At 43.2% G+C, this 18,111-nt stretch overlaps 1 protein-coding gene and 1 long non-coding RNA gene across 45 annotated transcripts; both read left to right on the plus strand.

The window, feature by feature from the left end:
* The first annotated feature begins 2,273 nt into the window (after positions 1-2,273).
* Positions 2,274-5,750, plus strand: LOC119322653. 8 transcript variants are annotated; one of them, XR_005155782.1, is made up of 4 exons: positions 2,274-3,275; positions 3,393-3,803; positions 4,473-5,435; positions 5,679-5,750. It is a non-coding gene; the product is annotated as an uncharacterized LOC119322653 (long non-coding RNA). The 8 variants fall into 8 exon arrangements; XR_005155780.1 differs by lacking the exon at positions 5,679-5,750 and having other exon boundaries at positions 4,473-5,113; positions 5,203-5,617; XR_005155778.1 differs by lacking the exon at positions 5,679-5,750 and having other exon boundaries at positions 4,473-4,585; positions 4,976-5,617.
* A 5-nt stretch (positions 5,751-5,755) lies between these two features.
* Positions 5,756-16,478, plus strand: LOC119322651. 37 transcript variants are annotated; one of them, XR_005155748.1, is made up of 18 exons: positions 5,756-7,364; positions 7,451-7,877; positions 7,985-8,069; positions 8,275-8,329; positions 8,705-8,756; positions 9,170-9,199; positions 9,291-9,357; positions 9,438-9,550; positions 9,661-10,650; positions 10,864-11,169; positions 11,414-11,494; positions 11,589-12,870; positions 13,805-13,958; positions 14,202-14,286; positions 14,636-14,854; positions 15,486-15,615; positions 15,712-15,831; positions 15,945-16,478. XR_005155748.1 is itself a non-coding variant. In XM_037596139.1 (8 exons), the coding sequence occupies exons 4-8, from the start codon at positions 13,845-13,847 to the stop codon at positions 16,234-16,236; spliced, it is 786 nt and encodes a 261-aa protein (XP_037452036.1). In that variant the 5' UTR covers positions 11,380-11,494; positions 11,589-11,610; positions 11,705-12,870; positions 13,805-13,844; the 3' UTR covers positions 16,237-16,478. The 37 variants fall into 37 exon arrangements, 4 of the variants coding, with proteins under 4 accessions (XP_037452034.1, XP_037452035.1, XP_037452036.1 ...); XR_005155750.1 differs by having other exon boundaries at positions 14,647-14,854; XR_005155745.1 differs by having other exon boundaries at positions 14,202-14,271.
* The last annotated feature ends 1,633 nt before the right edge of the window (positions 16,479-18,111 follow it).

Genomic DNA, 18,111 nt, shown 5'->3' on the forward strand with positions numbered 1-18,111 from the left:
CAAGCGGATTATCAAATATGATGTGACCTAAATAATTGTCACAAGAAATCCTATGTAACATGGCATGACAACTAATAGACTCCACATGAGAATCATCATACTCATCATAAATGGGAAAATCATCGCATGGGGAAATAATACTAGCATGAAGCATGGTACTAGGTGGATCAACATCATGCAAGCAATCAATGTCAAGAATGTCCACTAATGGGACTAGAGCATCACCGACACCTATGTTACCGTTATCATTACACTCAAGTGGTGTAGGTGAGGTGGGAAAGACCAAATGGTGGTCATATTCATCTTGATGGAACCTTGTGGGGGGGGTGCATCATATTCCACCATGGCCGTATATGGGGCTAGTGGTGAAGTCACTCTCACTCCCAAGATGGTGGCACAAGTCACTCAAGTCATCATACGTCGTCGTGGTCGAAGGGAAAATCCCATGCTCAACCATCTCGTCATCGTCGCCGTGGATGAAGGCCAAATATGGCACATCATCACTCTCGCCTCCTAAGATGGAAGCATCATCCTTGCTCGTCACCGTGTTAATCGCCTCCAAAGCTTGTTCCTTGAGGGTCTCCGTAGTCGTACTCGTCTCCGCACCTTCTTGAAAAAGAGTCGAAGTAGACTTGGCATCATTAATGCCACAAAGAGGGATGGCGGTGAAGTAGAACTTGGGAGCATCGTCTTGGATCTTGTCGGGCTTGGACATCTTGGTTGTGCTATCCTCATGCTCGTTCTCATGGAGCTTGGTCGTCGCGAAGTGAGCTTGGGGTGGATAAGCCTTGGTCTTCATGAGTTATTGTTCCGCCTTGAGAGCACCAATGTAGTTGTCGTCGAGGGACTTGTAGTTTTTGAGGAAGATAGTCTTGGAAATGTCGTTGTTCAATCCCATCATGAAATGGAACTTCATCAAAATGGGGTCGTCATTGCCGGCTCGTCGCAAGGCATTCTTCATCTCCTTGAAGTACGCGTCGATGGACTTGGATCCTTGGGTGGAGTTCTCCAATTGGCGTAGAAGTTGTTCCGTGTAGGTTGGAGGCATGAACTCTCACCGCATAGCTCTCTTTGTTTTGGGCCAACTCATGCCGTAGCTCTCCGAAGGCGTGTGAAGCCACCATGTGCACGAGTAGTCATGGAAGTTCCTTGTGGCGCACTTCACTTGATCTTCGGGGTGAACTTGATGTAGCTTGAGGTAGTCGTCCATCAATCGCTCCCAGTCGAGATACTCCTCGGGTTCTAGAGTCCCATAGAAAGGAATCTCGTGGTCGGTGTCGAGGTCTTAGTAGCTCGTGGAAGTCGCGGACTTGAGCTTGGGGAGCTTCTCTGGAGCATAGCCTTGAGGTTCTTGTTGGCGAAGATGCCGAATATCTGTAGGAGAATATGCCTTGAAGTCGCTTGGCGAAGATGCCAAGGAAGATGGTGAAGCCATAAAGCGATGGTTGGTGTTGAGTTCTTGACCTTCACATTCTTGTTGGTGATGGTGTCGATGCCGATGTGATCTTGCCCGAGATGGTAGCTCGAAAGGATGTGCTCTTGAGCGTCTTCTAGAAGATGAGGAAGATCGCTTGCAGGACTTGATGAGGGATTTGATCGCCTCCATTTGAGCTTGCATCTTGGCGTCAAAGTTGTTGTTCGTGGCATCGAACTCATCATTGTTGTAGACTGAAGAAGGTGTGCTTTGCCTATCCATCACAAGACTCGAGTAGAGGTGAGTAGGAAATAAGATAAACAATACCAAGTTACCTTTTCTTAAAGTTGAGGATGTATCCTGTTTCACTCAGTGTGAAATGAAAAAATAGTGGTACTGGTACCAGACTTGTTCACTCACACCCATCAAGTAAAGTTTATGGAGTAGCTTGGTGAGGATAGTGGCACAAAAATTTGATGCAAAATGTTAGCAAGACTCAACAATGTTGAAAGACATTCAAAAATTCGCAAGTCAAATAAGTAGACCAATAGCAATGAATGGCACACGAAAACGCACACACGGATAGATAAATGGGGTCGTGCAACCAAGGAATGAGCATAAAATGTGGAATCCACGAAAAATGCTCGTTTTGCACAACTCAAGAGAGACGCTAACACGATTGCTCAATAGGCGGGTACGACACTTGTGCACAACCTATGATCTCTACTCCTAATGAAGCAGTTGGTAGTCTCCGCCGGTCAATTTTCGTCTCACCTTCGCTGGGTTTTTTTCATCCTAAAAAAATCTACGAAATTTCGTAGGTTAACCAGGACAACTATGACGACGCCTTAGCCTCCCTCGCACGAAAAAAACCATCCTCTCGATCCACCCCTCGTGCGACCGCTCTCTTCCCCTCTCCTCCCGATGCGGCGCTGCCCCCATCTCTTGCTCCGCCGCCGCCCGTCACCTCCTCGGCCTCCCCGCCGCCCCCTCCGCACGACGCCTCACCGGACATCGATCTCGCCCCTAAGGACTCAACTCCGCCGGCCTCGCCATCCTCTCCATCACTGTGGTCACGGTCTCTGGCGCCGGCACGGACGTTGGCGGCGGTAAGGCGAGGGCTCGCGGCGAGGGAAGCACCGTGGAGCCACTCGATTCCGCGCCTCCACCGACCGCAGCCTCCTCTGTTCAATCCACCCCTCCACCATCCAACGCCTCTCTCTCCCTGGCCTCCCGATCCCAGCCGCCAGGAGGCACCCCACCCCGCGCGACGCTCGATCCGGTGTCGCGCCGATCTGGCGGCGGGTGCAGCGTCTTGCTCCGATGGCGACGACATCCTGCTGATCCAGGGAAAGGGAGAGACAGGGCGTAAGGGAGAGAGGAAAGAGAGGAAGAAAGGAGAAGGAGAAGGGGCACAAGGCGAGGAAGGCGGTCGCGGGCGGTGGCGGCTCTGGTGACCGGCCGGCGGGTAGGGAGACGAGCTCCTGTTGAGGCGGCGGGGCTCGGTGCGGGCTGGTTCCGCCGGATCGAGCCTTGGCTCTCCCAAGGCGGCGGTTGCGGGCTTGGATCAGGGTGGTCCTTCTCCCCCGCCCTCCCCCTCCATGGCCAATGGCACAAGGTGCGGCGACCTCTTCGGCCCCCTGCCATGGCTCCTGTCTCTCCCCCCCACCAGTGCCCTCCTTACCCCTTCCCCACTCCCGGCTGATCCCCAAGGCTGCACCCTCCCGCTTTCATTAGATCTGGTCCGGACAGGACCGAGTTCCCCCGATGGCCTTGATAGAGCTGTGCGAGGATGAGGAGACCATCACCTGCTCTAGCTGCGCAAGGCCACGCAGAGAGGCCGACCTCATCCTCCATCAAGGTTGCATGGCTCCCTCTCCTCTGCTTGATTCCCCCTTTTGAATTTTCTATGGTAGCAAGTAGTGTACTTGATCTACCTTCAGTTAGAGAAAAATATGACAATGTAATTTTGATCCAGGTCTTGACTCCAATCTTCGGACAGAACAATGTAATATATATATGCAGCTTGCAGTCTTTGTCACCCTGTGACAAATCTGGGTCCTATGCATACTAAATGTGCATCTTGGCCTGGCTCTTGGCACACGCACAATCCATCAGATGAACATAGCACTCTTGGAGTACTCATGTATTTCCTAGAGCAATATTACTTACATTTAGTTTCATGCCATCATGGAAATTCAGACGGGCGTTTCGCAGAGTGTTCAGAATAATACTTTGCAAGGGACAGCAGCATGATGTCAAGCAGCAGCAGCAGCAGCAGCAGCAGGTTCTGCAGCTTCGACGACCCTGGTGAGTCCACGGTCGTGCTCAACTCCTGCCAGGAGGGCGCGAAGGAGTTTCCCCTTGAACCCCATGACCTGATTCTCAGGTTCGTAATTTAGCCTATTTTTGGCTGTTGATCACTCCTTTGTTTCTTTGTACATGTTCTGATTAATGGTGCTTTGGAACAGTTCAACATGTAGTTTTTGATGGGATTTAGTAATTTTGGGTTGTTGAGCAAGATCGTGGAAGCTAAGGCTGTTGATTCATGTGCAATTAGTATCCTTTTTTTCTTTCTTAGATTTTTTGCGTTTTTTCTTAGATGTTTTTCTTTCTTAGATGACATATGTTTTAACCTCAGATGGCAATAAACAAGAAATTATAGCCGTTTGTTTTAGTGAAGAAGACCGTCTTGTACTATCTCCTTAGTGCTCCTCTTTTTTCATAATTTCATATTTCCTTTGCATCATAATAACTGAATGGTATATTTTTTTGCTCTAAATTCTAACCACAGAAAATATTGAGTTGCATCTTCTATGTTATATTCTTTCTTTTAGATTTATTCAAACGCTATCTGAAAAATATGCTAATATTCCACAAAATTGAATAGTTCTTTTGGGTAGTTATTCATGAAACAAGCTATTCTGTGGTAGCACACATGCACTTTATGCACTATGCATTTCCTATATGATTTCTTCATATGTGACACATGTGGTTAATAAGTTTGGAATGTGATTATCATTTCTTATTTACTTAGTTTTTTTCTTATGGCAATCAGATCGGATTGAAGGTGTATCTGTATTTTACTTGTGCAACATGAAGATTTCAGAAGTTGAAGCGAATGGAAAGATAGAAGAGGGTTTGAAAAATAGGGAGAACATCCAACAACGGGTAAGAATTATTTGTATATTGATATTGAGAAATTACATCTTTGTTTGATTGAGCATTTTTAGCTGGAGCTGCAGTGCAACCATGGTACTAGATGCTGGTTTGCCTCTTCTCTTCTAACTTAATAAGATCTGATGTGTTTGTGCTTAAATGATTCTTGATGATGAGCTGATATGATTAGTAGATATCTGAAACTAATGGATCATATATCAGGCGTCAAATCTGAATTTTCACGCGTGTGCACTAATGAATTTTCACGCATGTGCACTAATGGGTCATATATCAGGCTTGTCTGAATTGATTTGTGGATATGCTGCACTTCACGGTTTTACTTCTACCCACAGTAACATCTCTTGACTATTACATGATCAATGTATTCGTGAGGAATTGCAGGTTTTCTTTGCCTCAAAGGTGCACACATACTGTAGTTAGCCATTGATGGTTTTGTGGCTTCAGCCATGATACTAAAACGGTTCTCAATTTTGTGATTCATTGTAGTCAATGGGTACCACATATTTGTTTCGATAGAAGGTGACATGTTTCTACTTCTTACACTACAATCGGCCCCGTAGATGGACATAAAGGATATTTGCCTGATGAAAATGTGCTTTTGAGTGCAGTGAATTTTGCCTGATATGTATTCTTGATGTATGGTGGATGGGAAAGAGCGATGCGGCCTTTCTGTTGATCCATCGCCAATTGCTCCTGATCTTTCCCTTCACATCAGCCCTCTGTCGCCGGTGGATGGCAAAGGAGAGGTGCGGCTGGGGCTCCATGAGGCGGCCGCAAAGAAGCAATGTGATGGTTTTGTTTGCCTATTGGTATCTCAGCGTGGGTTCTTGAGCCTGAACGGGTAATTATAAGTAGTAACTGATAAAATCAGATGGTCTCTTGCAAATTGCTTTTGGGGAGGCTGCATGGTGTTTCTTTGATGCCCTTTTCCGCTGTCATTAAAAGAATAGAAAGCCATACAAATGTATCCAAACGTTGTGTTTGTACTAAATTTAATTTTCATTTGTGCATATTTAAGATTAACCCTTACTGTTCTTTAAAATTCACTTCCTTTTGTATTCGATACAACATCTTCTATGAGCAGTACCCAACTCAGTACTGGAACTGATGAACATTAAGGATCTTACACTCCCTCATGTTAAGAGTCACCTACAGGCAAGTAACTATAACAAAGACTTCTTTCCTACTATTTTTTACCTGCATCTATTCATGTATATGCTAGCTCAAACATCTTTTTCGCCGTAGTGGTTTGTTATTAGTTGATACCAAGTACCTATTCTCCCTTTTTGCCTTTAATCTTCTGCTCTAGATACATTTGTATTAACTTTGAAAAAAACAAATGACATGAATTAGATTAAGCTAATCAACTTCTCATTATTCGTATTTTTTTACTTCTTTTCTTGCATGCAGATGTACATTACATTGAAGGGCACAGACAAATCATGAGTTGCACATAAAACTCGTGGTGCCTAGATCCTGCACACCTTGTTACCTTTGAAATTAATTTCATGGCTTGAGTTATCTAACATATAAAGCCTCCTAGAGTACCCGCTATCCTGAAGCCTTCGCGTCGCGCATGCGTTTTCCTTCGCACGATTTCACTGCGACAGCGATTTTTACGGTGCTGTCAAAGTCTTGGCCGTTCGTTGTTCGTGACTCCTTCGTTTCGCTTTTCTTGTATGATAGGTGGGCCTCAATTGCCCTCGGGCCCAGCATTCTGGTGTGGCCTGTGTGTGTGCTGGGTGAGAAAAGGAGGAGAATGGGGGTGGATCGTGGTGCGAGGTGAAAACTCAGCCACCAATCCCCCACGTCTCCGAGCAACCAATCCAGGCCCCGCTCCCCTCCCTCTCCACCGTGCCGCCTCCTCCCCTTCTGCCCTGCTCTCCACCACATCTCCTCTCCTCCCCTTTACTGTCCTCTCCGGCGGCGGCGCCAATCTGCGGGCAAAGGGAGACGGCGGGGGCGCCAATCTGTAGGCAAAGGGAGACGGCGGCAGCGCTCGATTCAATCTGCGGAAGAGAGAAGATGGAGGGAGAGAGAGAAGGGGAAGAGAGGAGGGAGAAAGAGAGAGTAAAGAGGAGAGAGAGGTGAGGCGGCTGGCAGATAGGGTCACCGGAAGGAGCGCCCGCTTTTCTTTCCGGCGGTAGCGCCGACCTGCAGGCAAAGGGAGAAGATGAGAGGGAGAGAGAGAAGGAAGGAGAGGGGGGAGAAAGAGAGAGGAAAGAGGAGGGAGGTGTGGTGGAGGACGGGAGAGGGTCACCAGAAGGAGTGCCTTTCGAGGTCGTGCGCCGGCCGGAGCAGCAGGAGCAAGGATCTGGCGGCCTCTGCCTCCCCGTTGCACGCCAGCACCGCATCTCCTTCATATTTTATTTTCAGTTTTCACATGTTGAGCTATAGGTTGGCTTGATCTCTTGTGTTAGGGACGTGTGAGGTTGAACGACTGAAAATTGTTACAGAACTTTCCCTATGGCCGGTCTGTTTCACAATTGTCTTATCATAATGCTAAAGAAGTCTCTTTTTTGCAGGAAGCCTTCCGATCTGTGGAGAATATTCATGGCTTGGTGAACATGGTTAAGAGAACTCCAAAACCATCTGTCATTGTCTTATATTATGCCAAACTAACTGAAATATCCTGAATATCCGAGTCACTTGTATCATGCGTATGCATCGCTGAAGCTTTTCATCTTGCAAAAGAGCTACAATAAAAAAATAACTCAGAAGTGACCTTTTCAATTTCTCCCTCGTATCCAAGTGTGACAATAGAGAAATGGTATGCCTTCCAACTTTTCTCGAGTTAAGATAATTTTCCATAATATAATTATTTGCTTTCTGATAAATCTCCTCTTTACTTTTCAGGTTTCTAGAGCTCGCCGTGGATCCTTTTTTGGCTGCTGTGATTTTTTTAACATGCTGCCAAAATGTTCAATGTCTCTGTTATCACATGGATTTAGTCTTCCAATGCATTCTCGTCGAACAATGTAGGATGTGAGCTTCTTCGGCTTCTTCCAGCGGCCCGGCCATGACGTCCTCAAGCCGCCGACGCTCAGAGTGACATCAATGGCCCTCTCCCAAGCTGCACTGCTCCTGATCTTCATCGCCTCACACTGTTGTGCTCCGCACAGTTCAGCCTGACCATGATGTTCTCAAGCCGCCGATGGTCACAACACACGTGGCGACCCGCTCCCAAGCTGTGTTGCTTTTCCATCAGCGCTGACAAACTTAGTTTGTTTTTGAATGTGGGCATCAGGTCTCCGAGTCGTTTAAATCTGAACGCAAGACCAAGGTATCACATATTCTTGTAAAATGTCGATGGAAGAGTTCTTCCTTCAAGTAAGATTTTGATTGTTCCCTTTTGCCTAACAAAACATATATGCTGCTTCTAATTTGTAGGCTACTAGCCTGAGCATTGCGGAACAAAGCAGGAAAGCATTTGCTGAACTTAATAAAAGCAAGCATGGAATTTAAGTAGGTTCAGGTAATTTAAGTTAATTAGATTACACGCTTCTTCCTTGCTTATTGGAGAAGATGTTTGTATGCTTTCTCTCGTGTGCATGCTTGTGTGGTGTCATCATTTTTTAGTGCGCTGCAGTACCTATTTAGGTTAGTTCTTTGGGTGTCCTTTGTGCACGTGTGCTGCTTGCTGCTTCCTAGCTCGGGGGTCTAACAGTGACTGTGTTTAGGGTGTGGTGGACAAGGACGCCTCTGCCACAGCACCTGCATCTTCATCTCTGCCATGTACGTGCCCCTTGCCATGCATCTCCTTGCTAATTAGGGTGACCTCTTTTTGGGTACCGGCTAACTAATTTGATGCTTCTATTAAATGTTTGGGGGTTTCTTGAGGGGTGAAAATACTGGTAGTTAATTTATTGGCATCAGTTAGCACTGTTGGAGATTAGTTTATTGACTTAAGGTTCCAATCCATGAAGTTTACATTTTTGGTCTTTCCTTTTTATTGCTCATCACACACACACATATATATTTGTGCCATGGTTAAAGTTTGTTAATATTATTTCACAGAAATAGTTAGCTATAGAGGTTTGTTATCAATTTGGTTATAGCTTATGGTGGAGACCAAGAACAAACGATTGTTTATGAAAGGTTTGATTGCAGGTATACCCAAATCAAGGTCTTTTATCTAATTGGTTGGATAACTACTTTTCAGGTGTCTTCTGATTACCACAGTAACACAATTTTCTTACTCATGCTTTGCGCTTAGTATATTTCTTCACTCTGAAAAGTTAACTTTTGTTGGTTGCACGTCAAGTAACAAAGGTAATACTTTTTTGTTGCTTCATTGGCATGGTTAGTTTTACATCATTTACTAAGTTGAAAGCAGTTGAGATGTATGCCTTAATATCTGTTGTTTTGTTGCGTGTTGCTATTCCTTGAGGCCACTCCAAGATGATCGTTATTTCTTATGCAGACAAATAATTGCTGTAACATGATTACATTTACTGATTGGCGTAGCTGTACTTTTGGATGGCAGTGTTCATAGCTTAGTGGCAGTGTTTTAGATGTCTTTTTTTCCTGTATCCTATTGGTGCCTTTGGAAATTAAGAATTACTTTCTTTTTAGGATTCTTGCCGGAGGAGACGAACTTTTATGGTGAGTTTTTTTGCCCTGTATGCCTCGCTTCAGATCAGGTTTACCTCTGTTTAGTGCCATTATTGTTGTTGAACAATTACTTTCTTTTTAGGATTCTTGCTGGAGGAGATGAACTTTTTTGGTGTGTTTTTTCCCCTGTATGCGTCGCTTCAGATCAGGTTTACCTCTGTTTAGTGTCATTATTGTTGTTGAACAATTGAAGATCTCTTAAATGCACATAACATTGCTAAACATGTAGGCTGATGCTGTTGTTATTATGGATGAGCTGTTGAAGGCCAAGGTTTTCCTTGTGAGAATGCCATAGGTACAAGAAAAGATTGCCTGAAAGGTCTTTATGGTTTATTCTGCAAGGTAAAAAGTGTGAAATATGAAACATATCACATTCACTCGGTCAGTTGCCCATTGTATTTTTTTGGCCTGTTTGTTACAATTTCTTGAGGTGCTGTTTGTACAACCTGCAGGTTAGAGGCCTGCTGAGGCTAGCGTGAGGTCTGCTATGGCATCGATGATCTGGGTGTCATGACTGTGAGGACTGCTCGCGCCTCTCCGCTCACAAACCGTGTGACAGAGTAAATACTCTGGTCCACAACAATTAGACCTTCCTCCCTCTCAGCTATGGTATTGCAGCACAACAATCTCCTTCCACCTTCATTTGTTGGGCTAGAGCGTTAGAAGACATTCTAATTTTCTAGCTATATTTTGCAATGTTAGACTGGTCAAATGTGTTTGTATATGGTCGCAGTGGCGTGAGCTTTTTCATTACTTGATCTGTTTATTCAAACTCAATTTTTCTGTTGTTGTGGAGAGGAGGATCATCTGCTCTTTCATACATATTTATTACCTTCACTATGATCATGGTATCGATTAAACTATTTCTAAATAAGCTTCTCCATCAAACATGTCCTAATTATGTCTTTCAAGCTGGGGGTTGCTCACCCAACCTTTCATGGAAAAATGGCAATCTGTTCACTTTGTGATCATTTATTTATTTTAAGTTGCCTAGGAAAGTTGGACAGACATAAAACTTGGTCCAGGAACTCCTGGATATTGCAATGTGTACTCTGTTTTCATCTGAATTTATTAGTTGCTAGAGGTTGTACCTTTGACGTGGACCATAAATTGTCCATTTGAGCTGAACTTTCTCCAGAGGAGAAAGTCCCGATGCAAGCTGCCATGTTTCTTAGCTGTAATTTCTTTTACCATCGTCTGAAGAATTTCTTCCTACCTGTTTGCTAGGCCTGACCAGTATTCAAGCACCCTAGCCTTTTTTTCCCTTGGCAAGAAACCTTGGCAGGTGCTATGAGGTACAGAAGCTGGAGAGATAGTTCCGAAACTCCTTGAGGGCTTGGAGGGTTTAGGGTGTTTGAAAATGAGACCCAAATAAAATTCTTTTCCATGTCGTTGTTCTGCTGGAACTGTTATTCTTATTTCTCTCGTCAACAATGGATATTGTGCGTATTCTGTACTATCATGCTTTTTGGGAAATACTTTAAGGCCCTGTTTGGATTAGCGTTTCTGCTCGTTTTCTGGCCGGTATAAGATACGGACGTCCTCTGGTTCGTTTTCATTTCAGGCTGATCTTAACTGTTGAAAATTACCCCCATTCCAAGCGGTGCCTAAAGATATCCTGTTCACTTATTTCTCACTAAATCCCATCTGTCCAGGTGCCACAAAGTGCCCAGGCAGCTGGAAGCACACATAAAACCATCGATGCTCCTTTCCGTAGGAGAAATAAGTGAACGGACAATCTTTTCATCTTTGTATAAATTCAGATGTGATTAGCCAAGTCCAGAAGATTTGGTCTACTTCTCACTAAATCCCATCTGTTCTTCAGATAATACTTTTTCTTTGAGTTCAGACGCGATTAGCCTTCATGATGCATGGATGCAAATTTGGACAGTTGGATTCTTGATGTGCACATAAATACATTGAGAAGATGGAACTAGAATTAAACTTCCGTCCAACTGCAGGTTAGTATATGCCTTATATGTTCTATGGAATTCCGCTTTCTCATTAGAACAGCCAGAAGTGTAAAATTACTGAAGTTTGAATGTTAATCCAGCTTAATACTTGGGGCCTCTGATATAGTGATATATGCATCAAAATAATAGATTTTTATTATTGCAAATTGTTGGTGACTACTGATCATCCTTATTATTTTTTATTCATACGGTTCATGGGGCAATGAGTATGAGATCTGTTCGTGGGTGTCAGGTCAAGGTTAGAGTGGTTCTGCAACTATTTCCATCTGAAAAGATATACTTTGCAGCATCCTGTATGATACGTATATGCTTGGTTAGTACTATTCATATCTGTGTTACTGTGTTTATGTGCTTCCTCTATATATTTTGCCTCACCTCGGCTTCATCCTGTGTCTCCGGCGGTGCAGCAGAGGCGTCCGAGCTGTCGAGGTGAGCAGTGGTGGACAACTATATAGTGTGTCCTCTTCTTCCTCGACGGTGCCTCCGTGCTTTCCCATGTCGCCTCACCAGCCACCACCAACAGCAGTGTATTGATCTATGGCGGGCAAGACCAAAGCACTGCAGCCGCCCGAGGGGCGCCCAAGGCCAAGCCTACACTAGCAGCGGCGATGACGGAGGCGGAGGCGAAGGAGCTCCCCAAGGCCATCGCGTGGCAGCTGGTCCAGGACAAGCTCGCCTGGGTTGCCGTGGCCGGCGCCGGCGAAGGAGGAGGGTGGAGGTGTGGTGGACAAGGACGCCATGGCCGCCTTCGCCACTGCCTCTCTACCACTTCAGAATATCACTATATCTTCATCCCTGCCTCTCTGCCACTTCAGAATAATAGTTGACGTTTTCACCATAAATCTGTGTACTGCAGCATTTTTATAGATACTCTCTGTAAATAAAATCTTTTTTTCTTTAAGGGTTCATATATAACTCTGTTACAACATTGAACTAAATCCTGAATTCCTGATCCTTCCTTGTGTAGCCTTATCTCAGACATACGTAACTGAAAATAAAGCTATGCACAGAGAAAAGGTGTAGACTCGGTTGCTGGGCATGAACTCCGGCATAGACTACTTTAGTTTTCTTCCAGTAAAGGAGATGTCGAATGAGGTGTTCTTCTAAGCTTATAAGGGAATATATGCACTACCATTGGAGTAGCAATTTTAGTTCTCAAATTGTAGTATTAAATTATATGTGCCAGGATTAGCATAGTGAAAAGTGATATGCCTCCTATATGACCGACTCATAGACTTATCTAAAAACTGGATCCTATGCTCTGCACCCTTCTTTTGCTTCGTGCCATTATTTACTGATAACTGTTCTCACTATCTATATTTAAACCTTCTCAGTGTAAGAGTGACAAGACACTCTCCTATCCATTCAATTGATTCCTTTTTTCTTATCATTATTTTCAGGTCAACTACACTAAAAGCAAACTAAAAGATTCAGATTATAATACGCTCAAGGTCAGGCTTGCAAACAGTGATCTACACGCCAATTGTCGCATCATGCTAGGAACCGACAAGAGAGCCACCGTGACAACCAACTGGTCTGAGTTCCGCCGCCTTTCAAAAATCCATGAAGTAGACTTCTGTACCTTTCGTTTCAAGGTCACCACAAAGCAGCGCCTGGTTCTCATCGTGCATTGCCTTTAGATGAACCATCAACAACAACGGAAATCGTATCTAAATATCATCTAGCATTGTAAGGACTACTAATCAAGCTCTATAATAGGGCTACCTTCCTCTGTTTTTCGATGATGCTATCTGTTGCTTTTGAACAACTATTACATATGCTTTTACCTATATAACCTCAGCTGTTGTTCCTCATCGATCTATTAATATGCATAATGCCACCCTTATCTATAATTATTTGTTATTGCTACTTTTTCTGTTTCAAACATCGAGTACTCACCAGCAACAACAAATATGCTAAGCAAGAAAGAGGCATGCACCTTCCACTCAAGGGATATAGCACTATCATTTAGCACAGAGTGTTCCAGGAGAAATAGTAATCATGAACAGAAACAATAACCAGTAGTAAGTACTCATTATTTCAATCTGTGACTGAGTTTTTCTATCACCACTCTTACAATACTTGGCTTGCCGTCTGCCTTTGCGCCATTGGCGCAACGGGTCATCTAGTTTTATTCAAGGTCATGTCACACACACTGATGAATTATTGGCATGGGATAATCTCTAGCTAGCGAGCACCTAGCCTGTTTGCTCCATAAAGCACGTCTGCACATATATTTTGTACTGTAAGCAATTCCTTTATTCGCCTTCAGAATCTAAATAGTATGGAAATCAGGAAAATTATATAGCTATTTGGGTGTATTCCCTTAGTATAGAAATATAAATCTTCATCGCATTTGTGCAGAAACATTACTGAACAGGTTGTTAGTATATTGAATCTTAAAGAAACTACATTAGATTTCCGTCTTCAAATAATGTTGTAAACCGACGTGTTTTCGTCTTTGAACTTATCAAGTTTCTGTGTATGCTTTTGTGCTATTTTGCTTGAACCTTAACACAAAATATCTTTCAATCGGGAAAAGATGACTCCTAATTGTTGTAGTTGTTCACTCGTTACGAAGGTTCTCTACCTGATGATAATCTTTTGTTTGTTTGTTCAATAGTATGCAGCAACACAGATTGTGCTAGGCGTGATGGAAGGTGATGCTCAGAGAAACTTGTCGAGATGCTCTACCTGATGATGATTTTATTGTTTTGTTTGTTCAACAGTATGTAGCGACACAGATTGTGCTAGGCATAATGGAAGGTGGTGCTCAGGTAACAAAACGGAAACATGCTTCTCTTTGAAACCGTGCCAAGGCAATTGCATTCTTGTTATTATTTGGTGTATACTATTTAAAATAGGAAGGAAAGCCAACACATACTTTTGTTTCCATTCTCAAATCGTACCAGTAAGAAGATTTATTTTGGATGAAGAAAAAACTCTGCCATGCTTGTGTTGATTTAAAAAGAATTTTGATAATGGCCTGTGCTAATCACTAATTTTTATATCTTTCTAAGAGGGCTCCCGCCGTTTACATTAAATGTTTTCTCTGGTGAAGCGACAACTATGTTTCCACGTTGAAATCAGGTAACACCAGGAGGGGTGAGTATTTAATGACGGTTCCACGTGTATGTGCCATTTAGGTTATATTTGAAATTTAGTGATATACCAATTTGCCTTGATTCCTATAGTTTCTTAATTGATTGGGCAATTTTGTTTTGAATGTAGTAATTAACTATTTCAATGGGCAAATGAATACTTATGATTGCCTTCGGAGCTTATATTCATTTTCCTTCGAAACTTATATTTGTCTATTAAGAAATTAGTAGTACATGAAGCAACAATGGTAGTATTGGTCCGTAGAGTCCTACAATTTCTTTCAAGTGCAAAATATACTGCAGTAGAAACACAAAAAAAATTCACTCAAAAAAATTACATGTAATTTATTCAGTTCTACAACAGCCAAGGATGGGGCATCGCACCGACGACAGTGAACTGTAATGAGGGTGAGATGCCGATGTCTGCGCCGGCGCCAGAGACCGTGACCACAACTCGGGGGCGAGGTGGCGGTGTCATCGGCATTGCCAGTGTTGGCCCCTTGAGTTTTGGACCTGCCGAGCTCTGGTTCTGGAAGCTGCCAATCCCATCGAGCCCCTCCAGCAGCCTTCAGGTGAGAGCACAACTTCTGCTCCATTAACGCAGGCATCCAGGGGTTGGACCGCGTGGGCAGGAGCTCGGCTTGATTCACTTGCATATGTATTTTTTTTTCTTTGTGGGCAGGAGCTCAGCTTGAATCACTTGCATCCAGATGTTCATGCATGTTAATCATTGGATATGGTTTAGCTCATAATGTAGGCCATGAAGATAGGCTTCCTTTTTATGCTTATAAGCAACTAATTAATAAATGAATCTAGGCACGGTTCTACCATTTTTGCACAGTTCTGCAAACTGTCAAAATTATGTTCATTTTTGTGATTTCAGTTTGTATCTGGGTGCTTCTGGCTGTTTCTGGAGTTCAGGTTCAAGTCAACCATGGGGTGACTGATCCTTTATTTCTGCGAGGTTATTTGTGTCAGATGTTACTGTTGCTTTAATCTTTGAGATACTGTGCAAGTTGTTGAATTTCTTGATTTTGTTTTCTGCTTCTGAGTTTGAATTTCCCAGAAATGCGCCCCCGTGGTTGTTGCCAAACCGTGCTGTTGCTCGATCCATTGACGCGGTTACGGGTTAAATAGTCATGGATTTTATCATTGTAGTTCGACGCCCTGTAGCTTCACATGCCTCCCTTTTTCTGTTTGCAGTATACAGTTGAGGAGAATTTATAAGCGAGTGGATCATATGTACTCTTTTTATGATGCATCTCTGACCATGCAGTTTCTGGGCCTCACAGAGAAGGTCAAGAAGGAAGAGCTTGTCAAGTCTGCAATCGAGGTGCGGACAGGTTGCTCATTCAGTTCAGCAATTGTGTGGATATTATTTTTGGAATCATATGCCAACACCTCAGTGTTTAACGTAGTGCTGGTTCAGGATTTTTCTGTCAGGCTCTGTTGGTGGACGCGAGAGACATCTGGATAGAAAGTTCGACTCTTCCTTACTAGAGCCATATGACCAAAAAGATGAGGCTCTTTCCAAGCATACAAGCATAAGGTCAAGTTTATTTCTTAATATAATTTGGCCAGTCTGATGTCTATTTTCTGAAACTATATCGCCGTTGTAGATTACCTGATGAAAATTGCATTCTCTGTTGGGGACTGATTCAGATATGTTAATATTGGGAGAGTGTCTCATATACTGCTCGAGGTCGGGAGGGTGCGGAGGCTGCTAGAGGAAGCATTGGAGGCCGAGCTCAGCAGCAATGATGAGCTGCTACTGGTGTTGGACCGGGTACGTCTACGAAGGAACGGGAGTGGGGTGGCTGGTTGTATCCGCCAGATTTTTGTGGATGTGCTTAGCCAAGTTTTGAGAGCATATTCAGTATACCTTGGTTGCCCATATGATTGGTCATCTCTCAAACAATGGCACGGCCGCCACCTGAAAAGTGGCTATCCCTAGCTAGCTGAGGGATAACCTCATAACCAAAAATGCCCCCTTGTTGTGTATGGTGAAATTTTGTCCCATACTATACACTATAGAGCTAGAGAAAAGCAACCTAATAAGCTGAGATTGTCGAGAAAATGTGGTTGTCAAATAGCTGAACTGAATTGCTCGAAAAAGAGGCAACTACTCTTGTAGCTTTCCAAAATCTGGAAAACTAAAACAATTAAACAAGTACTGCTAATCCATTGTTTTTCTAATTCAAGCAGTAAGAGTAGGCCTTTAGGTACTCACCTGGACGTTTGACGTCATCTGCACTACATTGCACTTTATTTTTTGCATGATTTACATTTTGTTCCTACTTAATAAAATCAGCAACTCAGTTGATCTTGTTTCATGCGCTTGTAGTGAGTTATTCCTTCGAATATAATCAATTGTTTCAGTACTAAGCTATCACAGAACAGATATTTGGTGATGGCTTCCAAAATATTTTAGAGCACATATGGACAGAATACCTGATATCTCTCTACTTTTAGAAAAACAGTTGCATTACCGTAAAAGGCTTTCGCCCCGCTTTATATTATAAAGCAACCGCCCACATCAAGCATCCCCCAAGGTTCCACACATGTCCAAACACACACACACACACGCACGGAGGTTCCAAGCAGTTGCATTACGGAAACTTTTAATATCTCTCTACATTTGAGTTGTTCTTCCCTTTCTACAAATGATGCATGATCCTTGGGTTTAGATTGAGATGCTAGATGGGAAACTGGTGTTATTATCATCTGCTCAGGTTTTTTTGGGGGTATCATATGGTGTTATTTTAACATGTAGATTGATGTTGTTTGTGGTTACATCAAGGTATGTACCTGATACTCCCTCCGTCCCAAAATAAGTTTCTTAACTTTGTACCAAATTTAGTACAAAGTTGTACTAAGGTCGAGCCACTTATTTTAGGACGGAGGGAGTGTGTGGTTGTTTTTCTATTTCTGCAGATCCTATATTGTTGTGTGGTTATGTCTCCAAGTGTGTCGATCCCTGTCTACTGAAGTAAACTTATTTGTTTTCTGTGTGGATTTCTATAGGCTTACTGAAGTACAACTTTTTTTGGAAAATTAATTTCTGCTTGTTCGAACATGTTTGATGTACTTACACATCAAGAAGAGTGCATGAGACCTTTTACAAAGCCATTTGTATCCAGTATCCTATAGTAAAAATTCTACTGCATGCTGGTGGAGTTAAGAATTGGTGTTATCTTTTGGAAGTGGCAGCAGATATTCATTCCAAAATATTTGGGTTTGGCCCTTGGCTTTTTTACTATTTATTTAATGATGAAGATATCAGATATTCTTGTTTTTAAATACATAGAGCAGGGAATGACAAAGAGATCCCAGTGGCTGAGAGATGTTTGGCAAAAAAAGAGTAAGAGAGAGACAAGATGGGATTCTTCACTAAACGGTGTTGTTTCTGCTTCTATTCGTTTTTACTGGTAAAGGAGAGAGGGAGGGAGGGAGCTCATCAATTGTCGTGAAGCCTTAAACTACTGATTGCTACTGACGAAAAAGATATTTCTTATGCTTGCACAAAAGTTGAAGCTACTGATCCACCTGTTTGATCTCAAAAATGCCCGGACATATGAGGGAGAAATGAGCTTCGATTTTGAAGATGACCTTAATCATTTATTTAATTTATTTATATGCATTGTAGCCCGTAGTATGGTGTAAGACCAATTTAACATGTAACTCTTGTAACTTTTTTAAGAGCACGTGGCAACGCACGGGCACTCTACTAGTATGCGTAATGTATCAACTTTCTATCCGAAGGATGCTATATGTGTACGATGTTCCAGTGTTTCTCACACGATGATCCAAGACGAACAAGTATGATACC

This window comes from Triticum dicoccoides, chromosome 6B, assembly GCF_002162155.2.
Source record: "Triticum dicoccoides isolate Atlit2015 ecotype Zavitan chromosome 6B, WEW_v2.0, whole genome shotgun sequence".
In the NCBI taxonomy this organism is placed as follows: domain Eukaryota; kingdom Viridiplantae; phylum Streptophyta; class Magnoliopsida; order Poales; family Poaceae; genus Triticum; species Triticum dicoccoides.

Coding starts and splice junctions, on each gene's coding strand:
- LOC119322651 (XM_037596137.1), top strand. CDS start 13,845: ATGCTCAGAGAAACTTGTCGAGATGCTCTACCTGATGATGATTTTATT. Junction 13,959..14,635: donor TAATGGAAGGTGGTGCTCAG/GTAACAAAACGG, acceptor TAATTTATTCAG/TTCTACAACAGCCAAGGATG. Junction 14,855..15,574: donor GCCCCTCCAGCAGCCTTCAG/GTGAGAGCACAA, acceptor TGGGCCTCACAG/AGAAGGTCAAGAAGGAAGAG.